Source organism: Pezoporus occidentalis, unplaced genomic scaffold (assembly GCF_034315485.1).
Source record: "Pezoporus occidentalis ecotype Australia unplaced genomic scaffold, CSIRO_AGI_Poc_V1 ctg105, whole genome shotgun sequence".
Taxonomy (NCBI): Eukaryota; Metazoa; Chordata; class Aves; order Psittaciformes; family Psittacidae; genus Pezoporus; species Pezoporus occidentalis.
Genome location: NW_026912832.1, coordinates 2,090,336 through 2,107,550, shown reverse-complemented (window position 1 = coordinate 2,107,550; position 17,215 = coordinate 2,090,336). Strand labels below are relative to the sequence as shown.

Below are 17,215 nucleotides of genomic sequence, written 5' to 3'. Positions count from 1 at the left end.
CACCTGCATTTGATTCTCTATTTCCACTCATGTGGCTCTTGGGTTTTGGCTCAATGATTTAATGAGAGAGCATATAATACTGGGAATTTCAAATAAAAAGCTAACTTCAGAACATAAAGTATGAAACATTAGTTGTGCTTCAGATTTGCCAGCTTTGTTCCTTGATATGTCTTTCTGTTTCTAATTTGATCAGTTGCAATTGGAAGATGATCAGGGTGTGAATTTGGGACTTGAGAGCAGTTTAACACTTCGCCGGCTTCTAGTCTGGACATATGATCCTAAAATAAGGTTAAAGACCCTTGCAGCACTTGTTGATCACTGTCAAGGTCTGTTCAACATGAATTTAATATTTCTGGGGAAGTTATGTAACTTTGAGTGGTTGTGCATGCCAAAGGTAGATATCAGTAATATTACTCCTGTGTTTTGTTTTTAAATTTTAAGTAGGTAAGCCAGGGGGTTTTTCCTCTTTTAGTTTAAGTGAAAACCTGGTGAATTATAGTGTTGTTTTGGTACACTTAGACTTTTTTGTTTTGGTTGTTTGGGTTTTGTTGTTTGTTTTTTTTAAAACTAGAACATGCTTGAGAAATCCTTCAGATTTTAAGCAGACACTTTTCATGCTGTTTTCAATTTTAATCATCTTTCAGAGAATGTTACACTGTTACCCCCCCCCAATACATTATGAAATGGTTGGCTTAGTTTCTTCACTGTGTATGAGTATTTTGCTGTTCCTCTGTGAATGATGGCATATAGGAGTCATTTGCAACCTGTCTGCAGGTTCAAGGGGAACAACAAAACTTTACAAACCCGCCAGTAGTGGATGGCTGCAAATGCTGAGAAGTGGTGTTGGAGCTGACCAAAACTTTGGCCAGTAACTTACCTATAGGCTATGCTTCGCTCTGAGGGTACTTCTCTGCTGTGTTTAAAAATAAATGGAGATTGTTGCTCTTTGTAAAAAAAGCATTTGTCATGTAAGATTTTTCTGATTAAACGATCTGTTTTACCTTCATTATTGGAATTGGTAACAATTGGGGGGGGGAAGCGGGTAGGGAGAGAGAGAAAGTGGGCTTTCCTTTTAAGACATTTATGAAATTTCTTCTACCAAGAAGCCAGAAAGATGTGTTTGTGTACATGTATGCACACAGAACATCTAAGACAGGGTCAGGTACAGGACAGAAGGAAAATGTACTAAGGCTCCTTTAAGCCTTATTCTGGTAGGGGAAGAAAAGTAGCTTGAAGTCAACCATTGTGTGTGATCTGATGCCTTCAAGCATTGTAAGTAGACAGAATACCGTGTCAGAGAACTCTGCTTGATGCTTCAGTGCAATTAATAATTCATGCCTTAAAACCTTGGAATTCCCTGTCAACATTAAAAAGTATACTTTTCCTACATTTTAGAATTGCTGTTCAGCAAGCTCTGAATAACGTATAACTAGCTGAAATCAGTGGCTGCTATGTTTTAGTGTGGTGTGTATATTCTTTCCTTCACGCATTTCTTTTCCTCTCCTCTATAATCACACAGGGAGAAAAGGTGGTGAACTAGCCTCAGCAGTCCATGCCTACACTAAAACAGGAGACCCCTACATGAGATCTCTTGTTCAGCACATTCTTGGCCTAGTATCCCATCCTGTACTGAATTTCCTTTATCGCTGGATTTATGATGGAGAGCTGGAGGATACATACCATGAGGTAATGTATGTGATACAATAAATAGTTGATCTTTGTTCATTTGCTTTGTGGGAGTATAATCTGTGGGAAGCGTAGAAGAGAATTTGAAAAGTAGACTGTGATGGAAATGAATGGCATATGAGTAAGTAATATATACAATAACAACATGACTCTCTTCATGGATACAGTCAGTGTGATATTTGGAGGTTGCGGTGGTGCAGTATCTTGTCTCAGTGAGTCATATCCTCTGTCTGTTTAGTAGAGGCAGAATGGTGGTCTAACAATAGATGCTTCTACAGAGAGAGAAAGTCATCTTTCTATCTTTTCTTGCTTAGTGTAACATCAGTAATGTATGCAGAGTTCTTTGTCAGTTATTAGAATGCAAGCCTTATATTTGAAATAAAGTTAAGAATATTCTATTGTGACTACATACTGTTATCCTCGGCTTCATAAATGGCTTCAGTTTGTCAAATTGGGTGGAGGAGGTTCACAGTTCCAGAGTTCCTCTATAAACTCTGTAGAGTTATTTGCTATGGCTTCTGTAACAGCAAGTTCTAGTAACTGTCCTTTTTCTTCGTAAAACTTTTTTTATGCCTTTTTAAGCTCGCTGGATTATTTTTCCTATCTCCAATCAGTACAGTCTTGTAAAGGGACATTTTTGGGATCCAAGAAGCCAAAGGATCATTTTTTTTAAATGAATTGAGCCCTTCTGAGACACATCTGAGTAACTTTGAGTATGAAATATGCTGTTTGCCTTCTGAAACTGTCCATCTGGGTCAAATTTAAAATGAGTACAAATATCACCCACAGCTGATCTTTTAAGGTCAGCATTAGAGACTTGTGTAAATTGTCTACAAATCTCTATGGCTAGAAGCATGAAACAGACTTTACTTGTTTTCCCAGCTGTTCTTCAGATATGTGAGGTGCTCTCTTTTAGGGGTTCTATGTCATTCACTAGCTTTCAACTTTGTTTAAAAATTTATATGTTCACTGTAAGAACATTCTTAATACTGAAGATCACTGTTGGACATGGATACAATTTTCATTTCATCGACAAGGTTTTTGAACAAAGACAATTGACCGTACTTATTGGAAATGGTATTTGGAGAAAAAAAAAAGTTCTTGTTGAAAAATGGGTGTCTTGTTTGACAGGATGAGGACAGAATCAATATACGTATCGTTTTAACAAAACTAATCACATATTTTGAGTTTCTTACTAATGAAAGTATTCTCTTGTGTGGAGTTATCATCAGTTCAATTGCAGGCTTTCTTGGTCTTGGGTTTGTTTTGGGTTTTTCTCTGCAATTCCTCAGTTGTCCTTTCCAACCCTAACTATTCTATGATTATATTCTGTGTGTCCCTGCCTGTGGCAGGGGGTTGAAACTTAAGGTCCCTTCCAGCCCAAACCAGTCTGTGATTCTGTGATTCAGTCTGTGAATTCTGCGTGTGTAAAAATAGAAGGAAATCTAAAGGGACCCGAGTAAAAATAGAACCAGTAAAATAAAATTATATTATATTCTGAGCTTCATCTCCTACGCTAACTGTATAACTAAGAAAATGCCATATGCTTCTGTATTTTATAGTGGATGTTTTACGGCTAGTACACTTCACCCTGAGGTAGTCAAGGTTTCATAACCTACAGAGGAGATTTCTGAGTACAGAAATTAAATACTAGGGGGAGAGATTTTACATTTTTGTTCTTAATATTTATTTTGATCTACAGTTTTTTGTAGCTTCAGATCCTGCAGTTAAAACTGATCGGTTGTGGCATGACAAATACACTTTGAGGAAATCAATGATTCCTTCTTTTATTACAATGGAGCAGTCAAAAAAGGTATGAATTCAAAAGTTAATCTTCTGATAATTTGTTCACACTGTGCTGCTGCTTCTGTTAAAAAAAAAAATGGAGACCAAATTTAAAAATAAATAATAGTCTTAAGAATTTTGGAATTATGTGCTGAGGAAGACTGGAAAACTATTTCTCCTTTCAATTCCTTAACTGATAAATTTTGTTTAAGGAGATTTGAAGGGGGTTGGGAAGAGGTTTGTGTTTAAAACTGCTCTGTGTTAGCATATGAGTCCTGGACTGCTGTGGTTGGCATTGTGAAGCTAAGAGCACAGAAAGATGACAAAATAACCTGTTTTGGTGATTGTGATTTTGGTGATTTGCTTTTTTGTTTGGTGATTTGTTTGTTTTCTTGGGGATTTTTGTTTTTGTTTTCCTTTATACAAATCACTTTTTTTTCAGGTCCTTTTAATAGGAAAATCCATAAACTTCTTGCATCAAGTTTGTCATGATCAAACTCCATCCACAAAGATGATTGCTGTGGCAAAATCTGCAGAGTCGTCAAAAGATGGTAGAGTATCAGTGTTAGTCAGTTTCTTCCCTTTGAACTGAGGTCTACAATATGTGGTTTAGACTGTAAATTGACCTTTTGGATAGTGAGGTGGAAAGGACTAGGAAAGTCCTACCTGCCATAAAACATAGGTATTTTAATAGATACTTGTATTTTACACATGTGTAATTTGATAGGTTTGCTGGGTGGTTGTTAATGTGCTAGGTTTCTGAATGCAAACATTCAGGAAGCAGTCTGCCTTCACCTGGCTTTTGTTGAGAAAGCTGGGGTGGGAGCAGGGATGTTCTTGAGTGCTACAGTAAGAATTTGGTACTTGTTACTTCTCATCAAATATACTTCATTATTTGATTCCATAATAGTACTGAATTAATTCTGTGATTAAAAAATTTTAAATAACCAATTAGTTGCCAGTAAGAAAATAAACAGTAAAAAGAGTCAGGACAGAAGCCTTTCTGTAAATACCCTCTACCACTATGATCTGTCCAAAGAAAATTGAATATGTGGAAGGTTAGTAAAATTATATCTTTTCTGTTATTCCTGTACTCAAATATGACTTTATTATATATAACTATGAAGCTTGGTTTTGTGAATTGTCACATGTCTGTTGCTTCTGTCCCCTGATTAACCTTGGGTTAGTTTTTATATTAACTCTTCACAGCATGGATTTTTAGCGTGAGTACCTCCATGAAAAATGTTCTAATAACAAAATCCCATTCATATCTGCAAGAATTTTTCATCTAATAATTTGATTTTTTTGTACCATGTACAGTGCTTGCCTAGTGAAAGATGAGCTTAAAGTGCAGAGAAGGGTCAGGATTAAGTGAGTAAGGGCTGTAAATGCATTTGAACCATCATCTCATCAGCCATTCCTAAAAAAGGCAAAAAACATTCTTTTGCTACACTACTTCCACCACTTTACATAGTGGTTGTGGCTATGCTTTTCCAGTATTTTTTTTTAATTTGCACTTGTTTCTCTCCTTGATTGAACAGAAGATCTACGCAAATACAGGTTCCCTGTTATGTAGGGAGTGAGAGCTTCAAAGCAAGTACACGATCTTAAGTGCTGAGAATACCCGTTTTAGACAGAAGTGTAGTTTTAGAAGTGGATGTTATCAACTATATCTGCAGTGTGCTGAAGATGTGCGGAGCTTACAGTCTACACCCTAAATGCCTCGCAGTATTGCACTGCCTTAATTCTGTGCAAAACTGCACTTGTGTTCAGGGCATTTTACCCATTCAATCCAAAAAGAACATTCTGTGTCAGTGATGTTGGAAATACATACTGTCGTCCTTGTTTGTGCCCTCTGACAGTATCCTGAGAGTCCATTCAGATAATTATTTATGCTAAGATGATGGAAGCTAGGATGCCAACCTGAATACTTTTTCTCATTTTAAATCAGAACATTTTATGGGTTTGGTTGTATTTCTTATTTCTTTAATTTATTTGCCTTGGAACCTTAATTTTCACATGTCCCCAGTTTCCTTTTGAACTTCACAGGGTACTGAATGAGAGTTAGGAAAACGCTGGGAATGTCATTGAACCAGACCTTGTGAGGTTTCCCTCGTTAAAGAGTGACTTCTTTATTACAGCCACTGTTTATTTCTTCAGTTTAAAAGTACTTTATTAATTGAGACTGAGTCTCGTCAGAATAACATGAAACTTGGTTTTAATTAAAAAAAAACAAACAACGAGTTGAAACTAATCCTGGAGCAGGCAGTGCAATGTCTTATGCTAATTTGGTACATGAATCTTCATTTTTTTACCTGTAGAGCAATAGTTGTTCAATTAAAAATCGTTGAAAGTGGGAATATATCCTTTAATGCTTAGGAAGGTTTGAGTGGTAATAGTTGACAGTCCAGTATTTAGGGGTTTTGCTTCATGTTGCCTGAAGAGGTCACACTTCCTGCTATCTTGTAACGGTCTTATTGCAGCGCCTCTCTTGACAAGCTTGTAGTTGTAAGAAAAGAGTGAAATACACTTCCTAGTAAGGGGCAGTGTCCTACTTTCTGCCCCAAATTGCCATGTATTAAAGGTGAAGGAGAAAACATAAGGTTGCTGGCTGTCCCCCAGATAACACAAGCATATTCCCTGCTTCCTCATTCCGACTTGTACTTGGGAATTCTTTTCTGTTAAGTGTTCTGACTGATTCTTTGATTTCTGCACACACACACACTTAGAAGTGGCTTTTGATTTAGATTCCCCTCCCCCGAGCCCCCAGAAAGCTTTTCCCTATGAGTTTATAGCTCCTTCAAATTAGTTGGTTCTGTAAATTGCAGTATTTCAGCAAGCTGAAAAAAAGTGATGAAATAACGTTAGCTCTTATTGGAAATTACAGGAGCTGGACAGAGATTAAAAGCAATAATGTTGATGTATGGGCTGCTTTAGACTTGCTTTTGCTTTGGCTATGTAGTCTGGTTTTATATAATACAGTGGATCAGAATAAATAACAATTTATCTTCTTGTATGTTTCAATTCCAAAGTTTGTTTGCCTCCATTTTGGAAAAACTACTGATTTTGACTCTATTTTTATTTTTTTTTTTTTCTTTTTAGCTGCTGATTTGTTCACAGATCTGGAAAATGCATTTCAAGAGAAAATTGATGCAGCTTATTTTGAGACCAGCAAATACCTGCTGGATGTTCTCAATAAAAAGTACAATTTACTGGAACATATGCAGGCCATGAGGCGATACTTACTACTTGGTCAAGGAGACTTTATCAGGCATTTAATGGATTTACTCAAGTAAGAAAGTAGGAAGGGTAATTGTGTTAAATTTCTGGTGCTTGCAAATGCACATGATCAGCACAGAAACTGTTTTACTTTTGGAAGAGGACCCTTTAAGTATCTTATTATTCAAAGGTTTAATTGAACAACTTTTATACTCTATTTTGCATCTAAGTTCTTTGACCCTGAGGCTGAAACTTTATTCTTCCTTTTTGGTAGGAAGTATATATGGTACCATTTCAGATTGTCTTGAAAAGTTAGACTAATATAGATACCTTTGCACTGACCCTGTGACAGCCTCACGGATGTTAGCACTTCTCTCACTCCTGTCAGCAAGTTTAAGCAGAAAAGTTCTGTTGCCGTTGATGTCAATGTTAGGCTTTTATATTTTGGAGGTGTTTGGTCCAAAACATTGTGTCAACACCACTCAATGCATTTTTAAAAATTTAATTGATGCCTCACCAGTCTTTGTTTTAAGCAGTCCAGTGCACCCACAGCTGTCTGTTTCAGTTTTTGAAATATATTTGAATCTCACTGCTTTTACATGATGGTGCTACTGACAATGCTTAGTCCGTCAGAAATGTCCTTTATAAAGCTTTCCCTTGTCTAGAAAGCTTTGTAATAGACCTTCTATTAACTTGTTTGTGAGTCAAAATCAGTATTGTCTGGTGACATATGCTTTTTAAAGTGAAAATTACTGTGAAGCAGAATAGATTTGGATTGTGGAGCCAGTATTACATTTGAGGTAGCAGCAGTCAGGGACTTTCCAGTACTGGTCATAGGGGAGAGTAGTAGTGCAGGGTACTCGTATGTTGCAATTCTTTAGAAAGTTTAAGTTACCTAGAGGGTGTGGGTTTGTGTAATTCTGCCAACACTTCTAAGCCTTGAGATGGCTATCAGCAAGTCTCTCAAAACTGAAATTAAATTATTGGTTTGTTGTATTAATGGTGCAATCTGGCTCACTTTAGATATGAATGCAACTCAAATTACAGAGTAGTTATGCTAGCAATCTAGTAATTTCAGATTATTGGCATTAAATGAGGATAAAGTTACTCCTCATGCTGATGTTCAGATGTATATCTGCATATTAATAGACATATTCTGCTCAAGTATTTTGGTCATTGATTTTCTTTGTGGTTAAGACCAAAAGTAATATGAGAGGTTTTGAAAGTCTGTCAGAAAGTGTTTCATTGTGTGTTGCAGTTATTACCAAATTGTTGCTGCAGAATATCTCAGTAATGTGCCATAACTGTTTGTTTTGTAACCACCAGGCCAGAGCTCGCACGACCAGCTACAACCTTATATCAGCATAATCTAACTGGAATCCTTGAAACAGCAGTGAGGGCAACTAATGCCCAGTTTGATAATCCTGAAATTCTCAAACGACTGGATGTTCGACTTCTGGAGGTCTGTTGCATGATGGTGACTCACCTGACCTCTTTGTGTGTATAAATGCAGAAATCTATATGAAAATTTTAATATGTATATATATATATTAAATACATTTTCCCCCTCCCTTTCCACTGAAGTCTTACTTTGAATTATGTAAACTTAATAAGTCTTTTCTTCTTTTCCTACTTCCTGCCTATTGTCTGTATTTCGAGCTGTGGGTTTACAGCTGTTTCACTGGCAATACAAAGTTAAGCATTTGGGGTCTAACAGTAAGGGATGCTGGTGGACCCAGTTTGAGGCTCTGCAAACAGCTCATGCTACTGTTGCCTCTACAAGAATCTAGAGGTGGTCTCTTTGTCACCAGTAATTTACAAGGAGTGAAGCAATTTAAGTGCATTTTATGAAGGTGATCTCTGGTAAGAAACTTAAGTTCATGAAAAAGCTTCAGTCCCATTGGTGGGAGTTCGCTGATGAACTGTAGCATCTAAAATAAGTATACCTTAGGCTGAGTCTTGTCTAGGAAATTTTCCTTCCCTTCATTTCCTTTACTGGCTCCAGTAGAAAAACATCGACATTACCATATCAGCATTTGAGTGAGATGAATCCCACCCTTGTGTCAAACTTTGATTCATTTTTGCTTAATCTACTACTTTCAAGAAGGATCTGTATCTCGTATTGATATGGATCCTTGTTTTTTCATAGGCTGTGGAAGATGGAAGTGTAAGCAAGAGCTGTTTTTTTCATCATTCGTATGCTCTGATTATACATTAAAATAGCATATCTTTTTAATACAGGTGTCTCCTGGGGACACTGGATGGGATGTCTTCAGCTTGGACTATCATGTTGATGGGCCAATAGCAACGGTAACGTCATATACTGCTGTCTGTGAACATCTCGGATACTGAATTGAATTGCTAATTTTTAATATTTCTTTTTTCGATTGAAATAACCTTCTTTTATTCTGGAGTGTGCGATCAGAGAGACTTTTTTTTTCATCTGGGATGCACCCACTGTATAAACAGTTGAGCTAAAAATCTCAGTTCTTACAAATTAACCATGAATGCTGAAAAGCTACATTTAAAACAATAATTACTGAAAATCAGTAATTCATTTGTTCCAGCAGAGATTTTAGCAAGTACTTAATAAATGGAGTGCTCCTCTTCTCCCATCATTACTATTTTGTAGCTACTAATTTGAGATAATTTGCAAGGAACTGAAGAATGTATTTGAGGAGAACCTATTTGTACTGTCTAAATTAAATTTGATAGGTAGTGTTCATTAGAACTACTGAGAAAATAACTGCACTATTGATCAGAATGCATTTAGCTTCTGTAAAGAACCTCTATTTTTTTAAAAAGCAGGACATCAAAACATGAGTCTGACCAGCAGAAGGAATTTTCATATGTAGTTCGGAAAGAGCACAATGTTTAGGCCTTGTCACGTTCACCTCTTCTTACACTTCCTGCAGTGCCTTGTGCCAGCTTGAATATTAGGTAACTCAGTTCAGCCCATGAGGGGGAATCTTTCCAAAAGCTCTGGGTTATACAGGGTTCTTGTTTTGTCAGTATTTATCAGTAGACTGCATGGGTCAGATAAGATGGACTGTGGTGAGGTTCTTGGTCCTTCAGAATATACAGTAAGTCTATTAAATTTGTACCGTTATGTTTTTGGTTTTGTTTTTTTGAATTTCTAGGTATTTACACGTGAGTGCATGAGCCACTATCTAAGAGTATTTAATTTTCTTTGGAGAGCAAAGCGAATGGAATATATTCTTACTGATATATGGAAAGGGCACATGTGCAATGCAAAGCTTCTGAAAAGTATACCAGGTGAGAGAGGCCCAAATGGATGACATACTTGTAAACTGGATTTAGATGACTACATCTTATTTCAAACTGTTAAGAGGGGGGGGGAAAGGTCTCTTGGGACAGATTAATTTTATGTTTTATTGCTCCTCTTGACTGACTGCTTAATGGGAGATGATGATGAAGATAAAATAACATTATTGTAAATGGAAGTTTCCTGTTTGTTCTACGTAGTCCTTGGTTGTGACTTTTTGTAGCAGTGAGGAGATAGAACATCCCATTCTGGAAGAATACCCTTACTCTTCCATCACATTTATTCATCTTCCTTGTTCACTTCCTATCTGTAACTTGTGTCGTCCTCTTTCTTGTGCTGGAATAAGTCTCACACATGCACACTTCTGAGTTTACTAGTTTTACCTTCACTCATTCCCTGTGCTTTTGTTTAGCTAAGAACAGAGGAGGCTAAGAAGAGAAATGTGTGAGAAGAAATAGGAAAGCTCTTAATTATAGTGGCACTAGTGTATGTCTAATGGACTGGGACTTTTTGATCCTATTTCTCAGCTGAGAATATAAGTCATATTTGTAAGCATCTGTACTGGCGCACTCTTGTTTGTTTGTTTTTTTACCTACTTAATTTCAGTATTAAAAACAACTATTGAAGGTTATGCTTCTTTATGGCATAGTAATATTTACAAAGATATATTTATGTATTTATTGTAAGGAACTGTTTGGTGGGTGGGAGTGGACACCTTGGCCTCAGAAATTCCCTGGGAAACAAGCTTTCGCAAAGTCTGCTCTAGTGTACAGGGCTGATCTCTGGAACTGTCGTGATGACTAGGTTTCCTTTCTGCTTCTCTGAGATGGGATTTAGTTCACTGTCATTTCCCTGCCCCAAATAAGTGCGTATTTGACTTGAAACCAATGGCCTATTCCATTCTTGCTTTCTGTTCCTTTTGAGACTAACAGTCAACAGATTTTATTCTCATTGTCTGAGGGTCTTCAGGCTGGACCTGTCTCCCATGGCTAGAGTTTTATTTGTTCCTGTGTTCTCAGGAGGAAGTTTGGGTTTTCTTCCACTGCCTCTTGGGAGGCCTTTCTTATGCTTTTTGCCATAGGGCAGTGTTCGGTAGGTTAAAGCTCACTTGCTTGTCACCTTTAGGTTTGGCTATGTTTAAAGTAACACAGACATTCAAAATGCTGGCCAAGCTGTTATAGCTGTTGTTGGCAGAAGGAGTTGAGCTTTGTATTTCTTGGTTTGTGGCTCTGACAAAAGCGAGTATGTTTACAAAGACCTGTACTGCCTTCTGCCTGGAGGGACAGGAGCCCTTTTTTCTCACTGCCATGTCTAAGTTGGAAGCTGTGAGTAGAATTTTTTCTGAAATAGATGAAGAGTTCACCCCAGCACCATTTTTTGAAGAAGTAGTAGAACTTACTTTTATTTTTTCTCCTTCCCTCTAAAATAGCACCTTGCCATTCCAGTTACAAAGCACCAAATGGAAGACAGTATCTGATAGGAGGAAGCAGCTTCAGGGTCTTTTGGTTTTCAGCCACAAAGAGGTGACATTGACTTTCAAGGATAGCTTTATTCACAATTCCCAAAAAGTCTTAACACCCTGTGATTTTAGTGCTTTAAAGGAGTACTTCTAGACAGCAGTGCCAAGCTCACTGTTTTCCTATCAGGGAGAAGAAACACAGATGTACCCAACTCACCAATGCTGAAGTATTTCTGTTGTTTAGCCAACACTGGAGGCTGTTTTTACTGATCTTTTTTAAAGTAGATGCAACATAATGTGTTAGGGATAGTTTTCCTGCCAAGGCATAAGAAATTAAGAGCAGAGTATCCAGTAATATTTTTTAGATCATTAGATGGTCCTGTAACATCCCAAGGTACAAAAATGTAGAATTCCTTTTGTAGTAGTCCCATATCTTGTCTGCAATGGCAAATCACTTTGGCAGGTTTTTAGAAATTATGTCTTCTGTCTGGCTATCTTCCTGATTCCAGAAGGCTGACTATCTTCATTCTAGTGAATTTTTCAAGTTGATAGTAATCTTGATACTACCCTTCCACAACAGTGGTCCCCTCTGTTACAGGTGAGCAGCTGATGCCATTAGTGATTTGCCTGTTGGTCTCTGTTGTGGATCAGGGAATTGAACCTGGACCACATGAGCCACAAATTCCCTACTGCTGTCAGGGCCATCCTCTCTTTTGGTCTCAGTGTAGCCAAGTAGTGCAAAAATACACTCTGTGTTTTAAAGGCTGATGGTAAGAGGTTTGGGAGGCCCCAGGAGCAGCTGCAAATCCATGGCCTCAGATTTTCAACCAAAAGAACACACAGGACATTAACTGTATTTTGGTCTCTTGAGACTGAGAGGGTCTTTTACACTTGTGATACTCAGCAAGTTTCCAGCACTGTCTGAGCACATGGTGTCATCTTTGGCTCACATTTTCTAGGAGTAAATTGTGCAAATGTTCTTTCCTCATCTGTTGCCAGCCAGTGTTGCTTCTACCATCCAAGATTAGTGGCTGTTTTATGGAAGTATTCTGTTTGGTAGAAAAAGCTGGTTTGATGCCTCTGCCTGTCCTGGTGGTCTTTAACATGTCATCTCTTTGGATTTTTTACAGAGCTTTCTGGGGTGCTGCATCAGTGTCACGTTCTGGCATCAGAAATGGTCCATTTCATTCATCAAATGCAGTATTACATTACATTTGAGGTATACGCTAGCCACCTAATCAGTTGCTTAAAAAATAAGTACTTTTAATATTCTGTATGTGTTGTGTGTCTCAAATTTCAAAGAGCTTGTTGTCTAGCAAATCAAAACAGCCAAATCCTGAATCATTGCTGCAGGTGCTTGAATGTTCATGGGATGAACTCTGGAACAAGGTCCAACAAGCACAGGACTTGGATCACATCATTGCAGCTCATGAAGTTTTTCTAGACACAATCATAGCTCGGTGCTTGCTGGATAGTGATTCCAGGGTAAGACTTCTCCTTTGCATTAGGTTGCATCTTTGTGATCTTGACTTACATGCTAGGAGCCACCTTCTCTTATGTTACAGAGGCAAGGGGAAAAGTAAATTTTCTTTCTCTGGTAAAAGACCTTATTATGGTAGGCTTTGTACATAATCCCCAGCACAGATGCTGATCATAAAACTTGTTGCAATGTGGGCCAGTTGCTTTTGGTCCTGAGAAGCTGTGTGATCATGCAACAATTGACTTAGGGCTTTGCAAAACAGTCTGTCGAGCTGTGTGTAAAAAGATTTAATTTACTCATGTTCTGAGGAAAGGTATTAAATTAGAACACTCTTGCTTTACAACTGTTTGTTTTGTTGCTTAACTGTCTCACAGGTACTTCTCAACCAGCTTCGAGCTGTTTTTGATCAGATCATTGAGCTCCAGAATGCCCAAGATGCAATGTACAGAGCTGCTTTGGAGGAGCTGCAGCTGAGATTGCAATTTGAAGAGAGGAAAAAACAGCGTGAGCTTGAGGTACAGTAAGAATATGACTAAAACATGAAAATTAATTGAGGCAGATACACTTGTCTTTTGATGTACGGAAGATTTTAGGTACCATTTAGAGGTACAGCAAAAATTGAGATGTTGTTGGAACAAATGTTAAAGTCATCAGCAATAGCTAGCAATTTCAGACAAAACTGCTGAATGGTGTTTTTCATTTCTCTCTTGCCCAAAACCTCTAGGTCAATAGGTTCTCTAGGGAGCTTTCGAGGATGAGAAATCTAGGTCTCCTTTAGGAGAAGGAAATAGAAGCGGTTTTAATATTCAGAACCTTTTTGCAGAAAATGCCATAGCTCCATGCCTGCCTTCCTACTGTCAGCCTGTGGGACAGGCAGTGCTGCTGTGAGACTTTCCTGCTTGCTTAACCTCAGATTCCTTTCATGTGCTGTACCAACTACTGAGGGGACTGATAGTTTCAATATTAAAGGCTCCATGTTTGGCTTCCTATGGCAGTGGATGGTTTGTATAAATGTGGTTCAGTTGGGTAGAAACTGGACCAATTATCAATTTTTATCATGTGACACTTGACCTCTTAACTTATTTGTTCTCTCTGTAGGGAAAGTGGGGTGTAACTGCATCAGAAGATGAAGAAGAGAGCAGGAGGATGAAAGAATTTCAAGACTCAATACCCAAAATGTGCTCACAGCTGCGAATACTCACTCACTTTTACCAGGTGCCCCTTAGATTATTTTTTTTCATTATGGATGATGAGCTTTGATATATAGAAATGAAATATTGAGTAGGTGCAATTTCTGCATTCATGTGTGCAGCTCATTGATCTTGGTTCTTAATTTTTTGCTTCTTTACTTAGAAGCCTGTATTTACTGTTCCTCAGTAAACAGTAGGTTTTTTGGTCATGTATGTTCCCGTGACAAAGGGGAATAGTCTCTTCATGTAACTTCTCCTTCAGCAACAGAACTAATAGCTATCTTCTGGTGTGATCTGAAAAAAAAAAAAGAAGAATCCTTCTGCATTCCATTTTTTTTTCTCACCATCTTTGCAAGTCACTGCTATTAAAGACTACAGAAAGGGTCCTTATTAAGGGCTTAACAATTTTAAGTGCACTGAGATGGGTAAACTGTTTGGGTGAACATGCACAGGCTGTCTTCTTCAGTGGTAATTATCCTGTGTTTTTCTTAATGTGTTATATCTAATTCTAAAAGCTCCCATTCACCAGAAAAATCAGCTGTTAGATTTCAGGGAAGTGTAGATTCTGAGCTTTGATGCAAGGACTTTCAAATCTGAGAGGAATTTGCTCCTGGCTCCAAGTATTGCAATTCTCCCTTCAGAGGAATATGGAGCCAAATTAAGTGCAGGTTATAGTTTTTATACCCTACAGGATTGCCATAGGTTGCCAATGTAGCTTTTACCTGATTGGACTTTCTTTTCCTGGACCCTACTTTTTGTGTTTTTCATGCATTTTCCATGAAGGATTTCCCTGGCCATCCTTGGTCATCTTTGGAAGTAATGGGGTGCTCTAGTTATAGAATCATAGAATGTGGGTGTGTTCATGTTAGTATTTAGTGGAGAAGAGGAATGAGCTCTTCAAGTGAGTCTTCCCATGCTCCCTGTTCCTTCCTGCATGCTGTGGAACTTCTGCAGCTCCTTGGGTAGAACCGAACAGGAAGATGGGCTCCAGAAGCATGCCTTCCACATGCTGAGTGCAAGTTTCACTTAAGAACTGCTCCAAATGCATAGAGTCTAGCTATTGGGTCTGTAGCACTGACTGCCCTATTTGGCAGATACTCTGCTGTGCTGGGGTGCTGCTTGCTGCTGTATAACCTACATCAAATACTTTATTTGTAAAGTGAGCAGTGGTCTAATGCTGATCTAGCCTGCATTTGAGATGCAACATGGACACCAGATGAAGTCTCCTGTTGGCATTGGTCAGGTCTTGAATGGTGTCCTGGCCTGGGATCCTGAATGGTGGGGCTGCCCTGGGAGGGCCGGGGCAGCAGCACAGCAGCAGCTGCCTTGCAGGTGCCTTCAGTAAGATGGAGGGTGCCAGCAGAGCACAGCAGGGGTGGCTTGAAAGACAGAGCTGTTCATGCTGGAAACTGACGTGAATGGCAGACATTTGAAGATAGTGAAGCTCTGGGATTTTGCAGAAAGAATGAATCCATGATAACTGGTTTGTTAACAGTTGGGTATAAATGCTTGTGCTTGCCCTTTCTGGATTCCCTCTGCTCATTGTCAGGCCTGGGCACTACCTGGCATCCCTGTGCAAAACACAGCAGTGATATCTGATTTTTCTTTCTCCTTCAGGGAATCGTCCAACAGTTCTTGGTCCTGCTGACAACCAGTTCTGATGAAAGCCTTCGATTTCTTAGCTTTAGATTGGACTTCAATGAACATTATAAAGCAAGAGAGCCAAGGCTTCGTGTATCGCTGGGTACTAGAAGCAGACGAAGCTCCCATATGTGAAACAACTGCGAAGGACTGCACCTCGGTATCCGAAGGATGTTGAACCTCTTGTTGGACAAGGCAATCAGTGTTGACATAGTACCACCAAATTGTGTGTGATCGGTGTCTACCATTTCTGTAGGCAACATGTTTTTTGGTCATGTGATTGTGTGACACTGTATAGCAGAAAGCAAAAAAAGTAGGGTTTTTTCTACACAGACATTTCTAGAATTACCAGACAAAATGGGCTGATAAAACCTCTTCCAACCAACTTCTTAAACCATCCTTTTAAAAAGTTGCCAATTTAATTTGAAGCTTTCTGAGCTCTCTCCACTGTAACTTATATCTGTGTCAAGGAAATCACATCTTTTTGTTTACAGAAAGCACCCTTTCATTTTTAAACAAGAAAATAAGAAGGTTATTTTTTCTATATGTACTTGTTCTATTTGAAGAGAGCTTTTGTTAAAGCCAGCAGACAAGGACCCAGATCTAATGTCCCTGTTAAGAAGCTATACAGCATTTCTTTATGCGGATTTTTTTTTTCAGTGTTGTGATGTGTTTGTGTGAGAAACTTTGTATCAGGAGACATAAACTTCTATTTAATTTTTTGTTGTTTTCAAACTTAACAAACTGAAATGAAAAAATCTAGTAGGGAAATTCTATGGTTACTGTACAGGAGAAAACTATAGAAGCAGAGCAGGAGTGTGTTTGTTGCACATAAGATCTAAAAAATGAAGTTAAAGCCTCAGTACTGTTAAAGGAAGGTGTTGGTTAAGATTGAATTGAATGAAATAATTGATGTTCAGAATAGGATGTGTAGAAGCAAACTGACTTGGCTGATGTTGACTTCATTCTCTTCCCTTCCCTATTTTTTCATTGTAAATATTTATATATTGCTGTCCAGATGTTGGGGAGAGGGGGATTCTTCTTTTGCAAAGTTGTCATTATATCAGGTCATTTATTATGTTCCACAAGTGCAAGCTTAGAAAAATAAAAACACGATTATCTTTCAAACAAGTCTTTTGCTTTTCGTAACTTAAAGATTATGATCTTTTTCCACAGGGTAAGAAAGGAGAAGCTTCTGGTTATTGTTTTACAAATCCCTACCTGTTATAGGGTTTTTATATGAGTCGTATGTATACTTAGGGTTGTATGGAGTTCATTGATTAACAGTTACCCTCAGATTAGCCATGTCTGTGGCCTCTTTTGCCCTTACTCTGCTTGAACCCCCCAGGAAGCAGAGGCATCTCCCAAGCCATGCAGGTGAGGCTGCTCTCAGTCATGACGGAAGTGAACTCTCATTGTGGGGACGATGCACCCACTTGCAGCTCTGGAGTAGCAGGTTTGCCCTCTGG

The 17,215-nt window shown here is 38.4% G+C and overlaps 1 protein-coding gene across 1 annotated transcript in view; it reads left to right on the top strand.

The window, feature by feature from the left end:
• Positions 1 to 16,877, top strand: part of TUBGCP3 (tubulin gamma complex component 3) — a 51,951-nt gene extending 35,074 nt beyond the window's left edge. The window contains exons 10-22 of the mRNA XM_062619578.1: positions 194 to 326; positions 1,520 to 1,686; positions 3,389 to 3,499; positions 3,914 to 4,022; positions 6,574 to 6,763; positions 8,017 to 8,152; positions 8,932 to 9,000; positions 9,831 to 9,966; positions 12,566 to 12,654; positions 12,789 to 12,920; positions 13,290 to 13,430; positions 14,014 to 14,130; positions 15,723 to 16,877. Of these exons, the coding sequence (XP_062475562.1) occupies positions 194 to 326; positions 1,520 to 1,686; positions 3,389 to 3,499; positions 3,914 to 4,022; positions 6,574 to 6,763; positions 8,017 to 8,152; positions 8,932 to 9,000; positions 9,831 to 9,966; positions 12,566 to 12,654; positions 12,789 to 12,920; positions 13,290 to 13,430; positions 14,014 to 14,130; positions 15,723 to 15,881 (1,689 nt within the window). The 3' untranslated portion in view covers positions 15,882 to 16,877. The remainder of the gene's footprint in view (positions 1 to 193; positions 327 to 1,519; positions 1,687 to 3,388; positions 3,500 to 3,913; positions 4,023 to 6,573; positions 6,764 to 8,016; positions 8,153 to 8,931; positions 9,001 to 9,830; positions 9,967 to 12,565; positions 12,655 to 12,788; positions 12,921 to 13,289; positions 13,431 to 14,013; positions 14,131 to 15,722) is intronic.
• Positions 16,878 to 17,215: the final 338 nt, after the last annotated feature.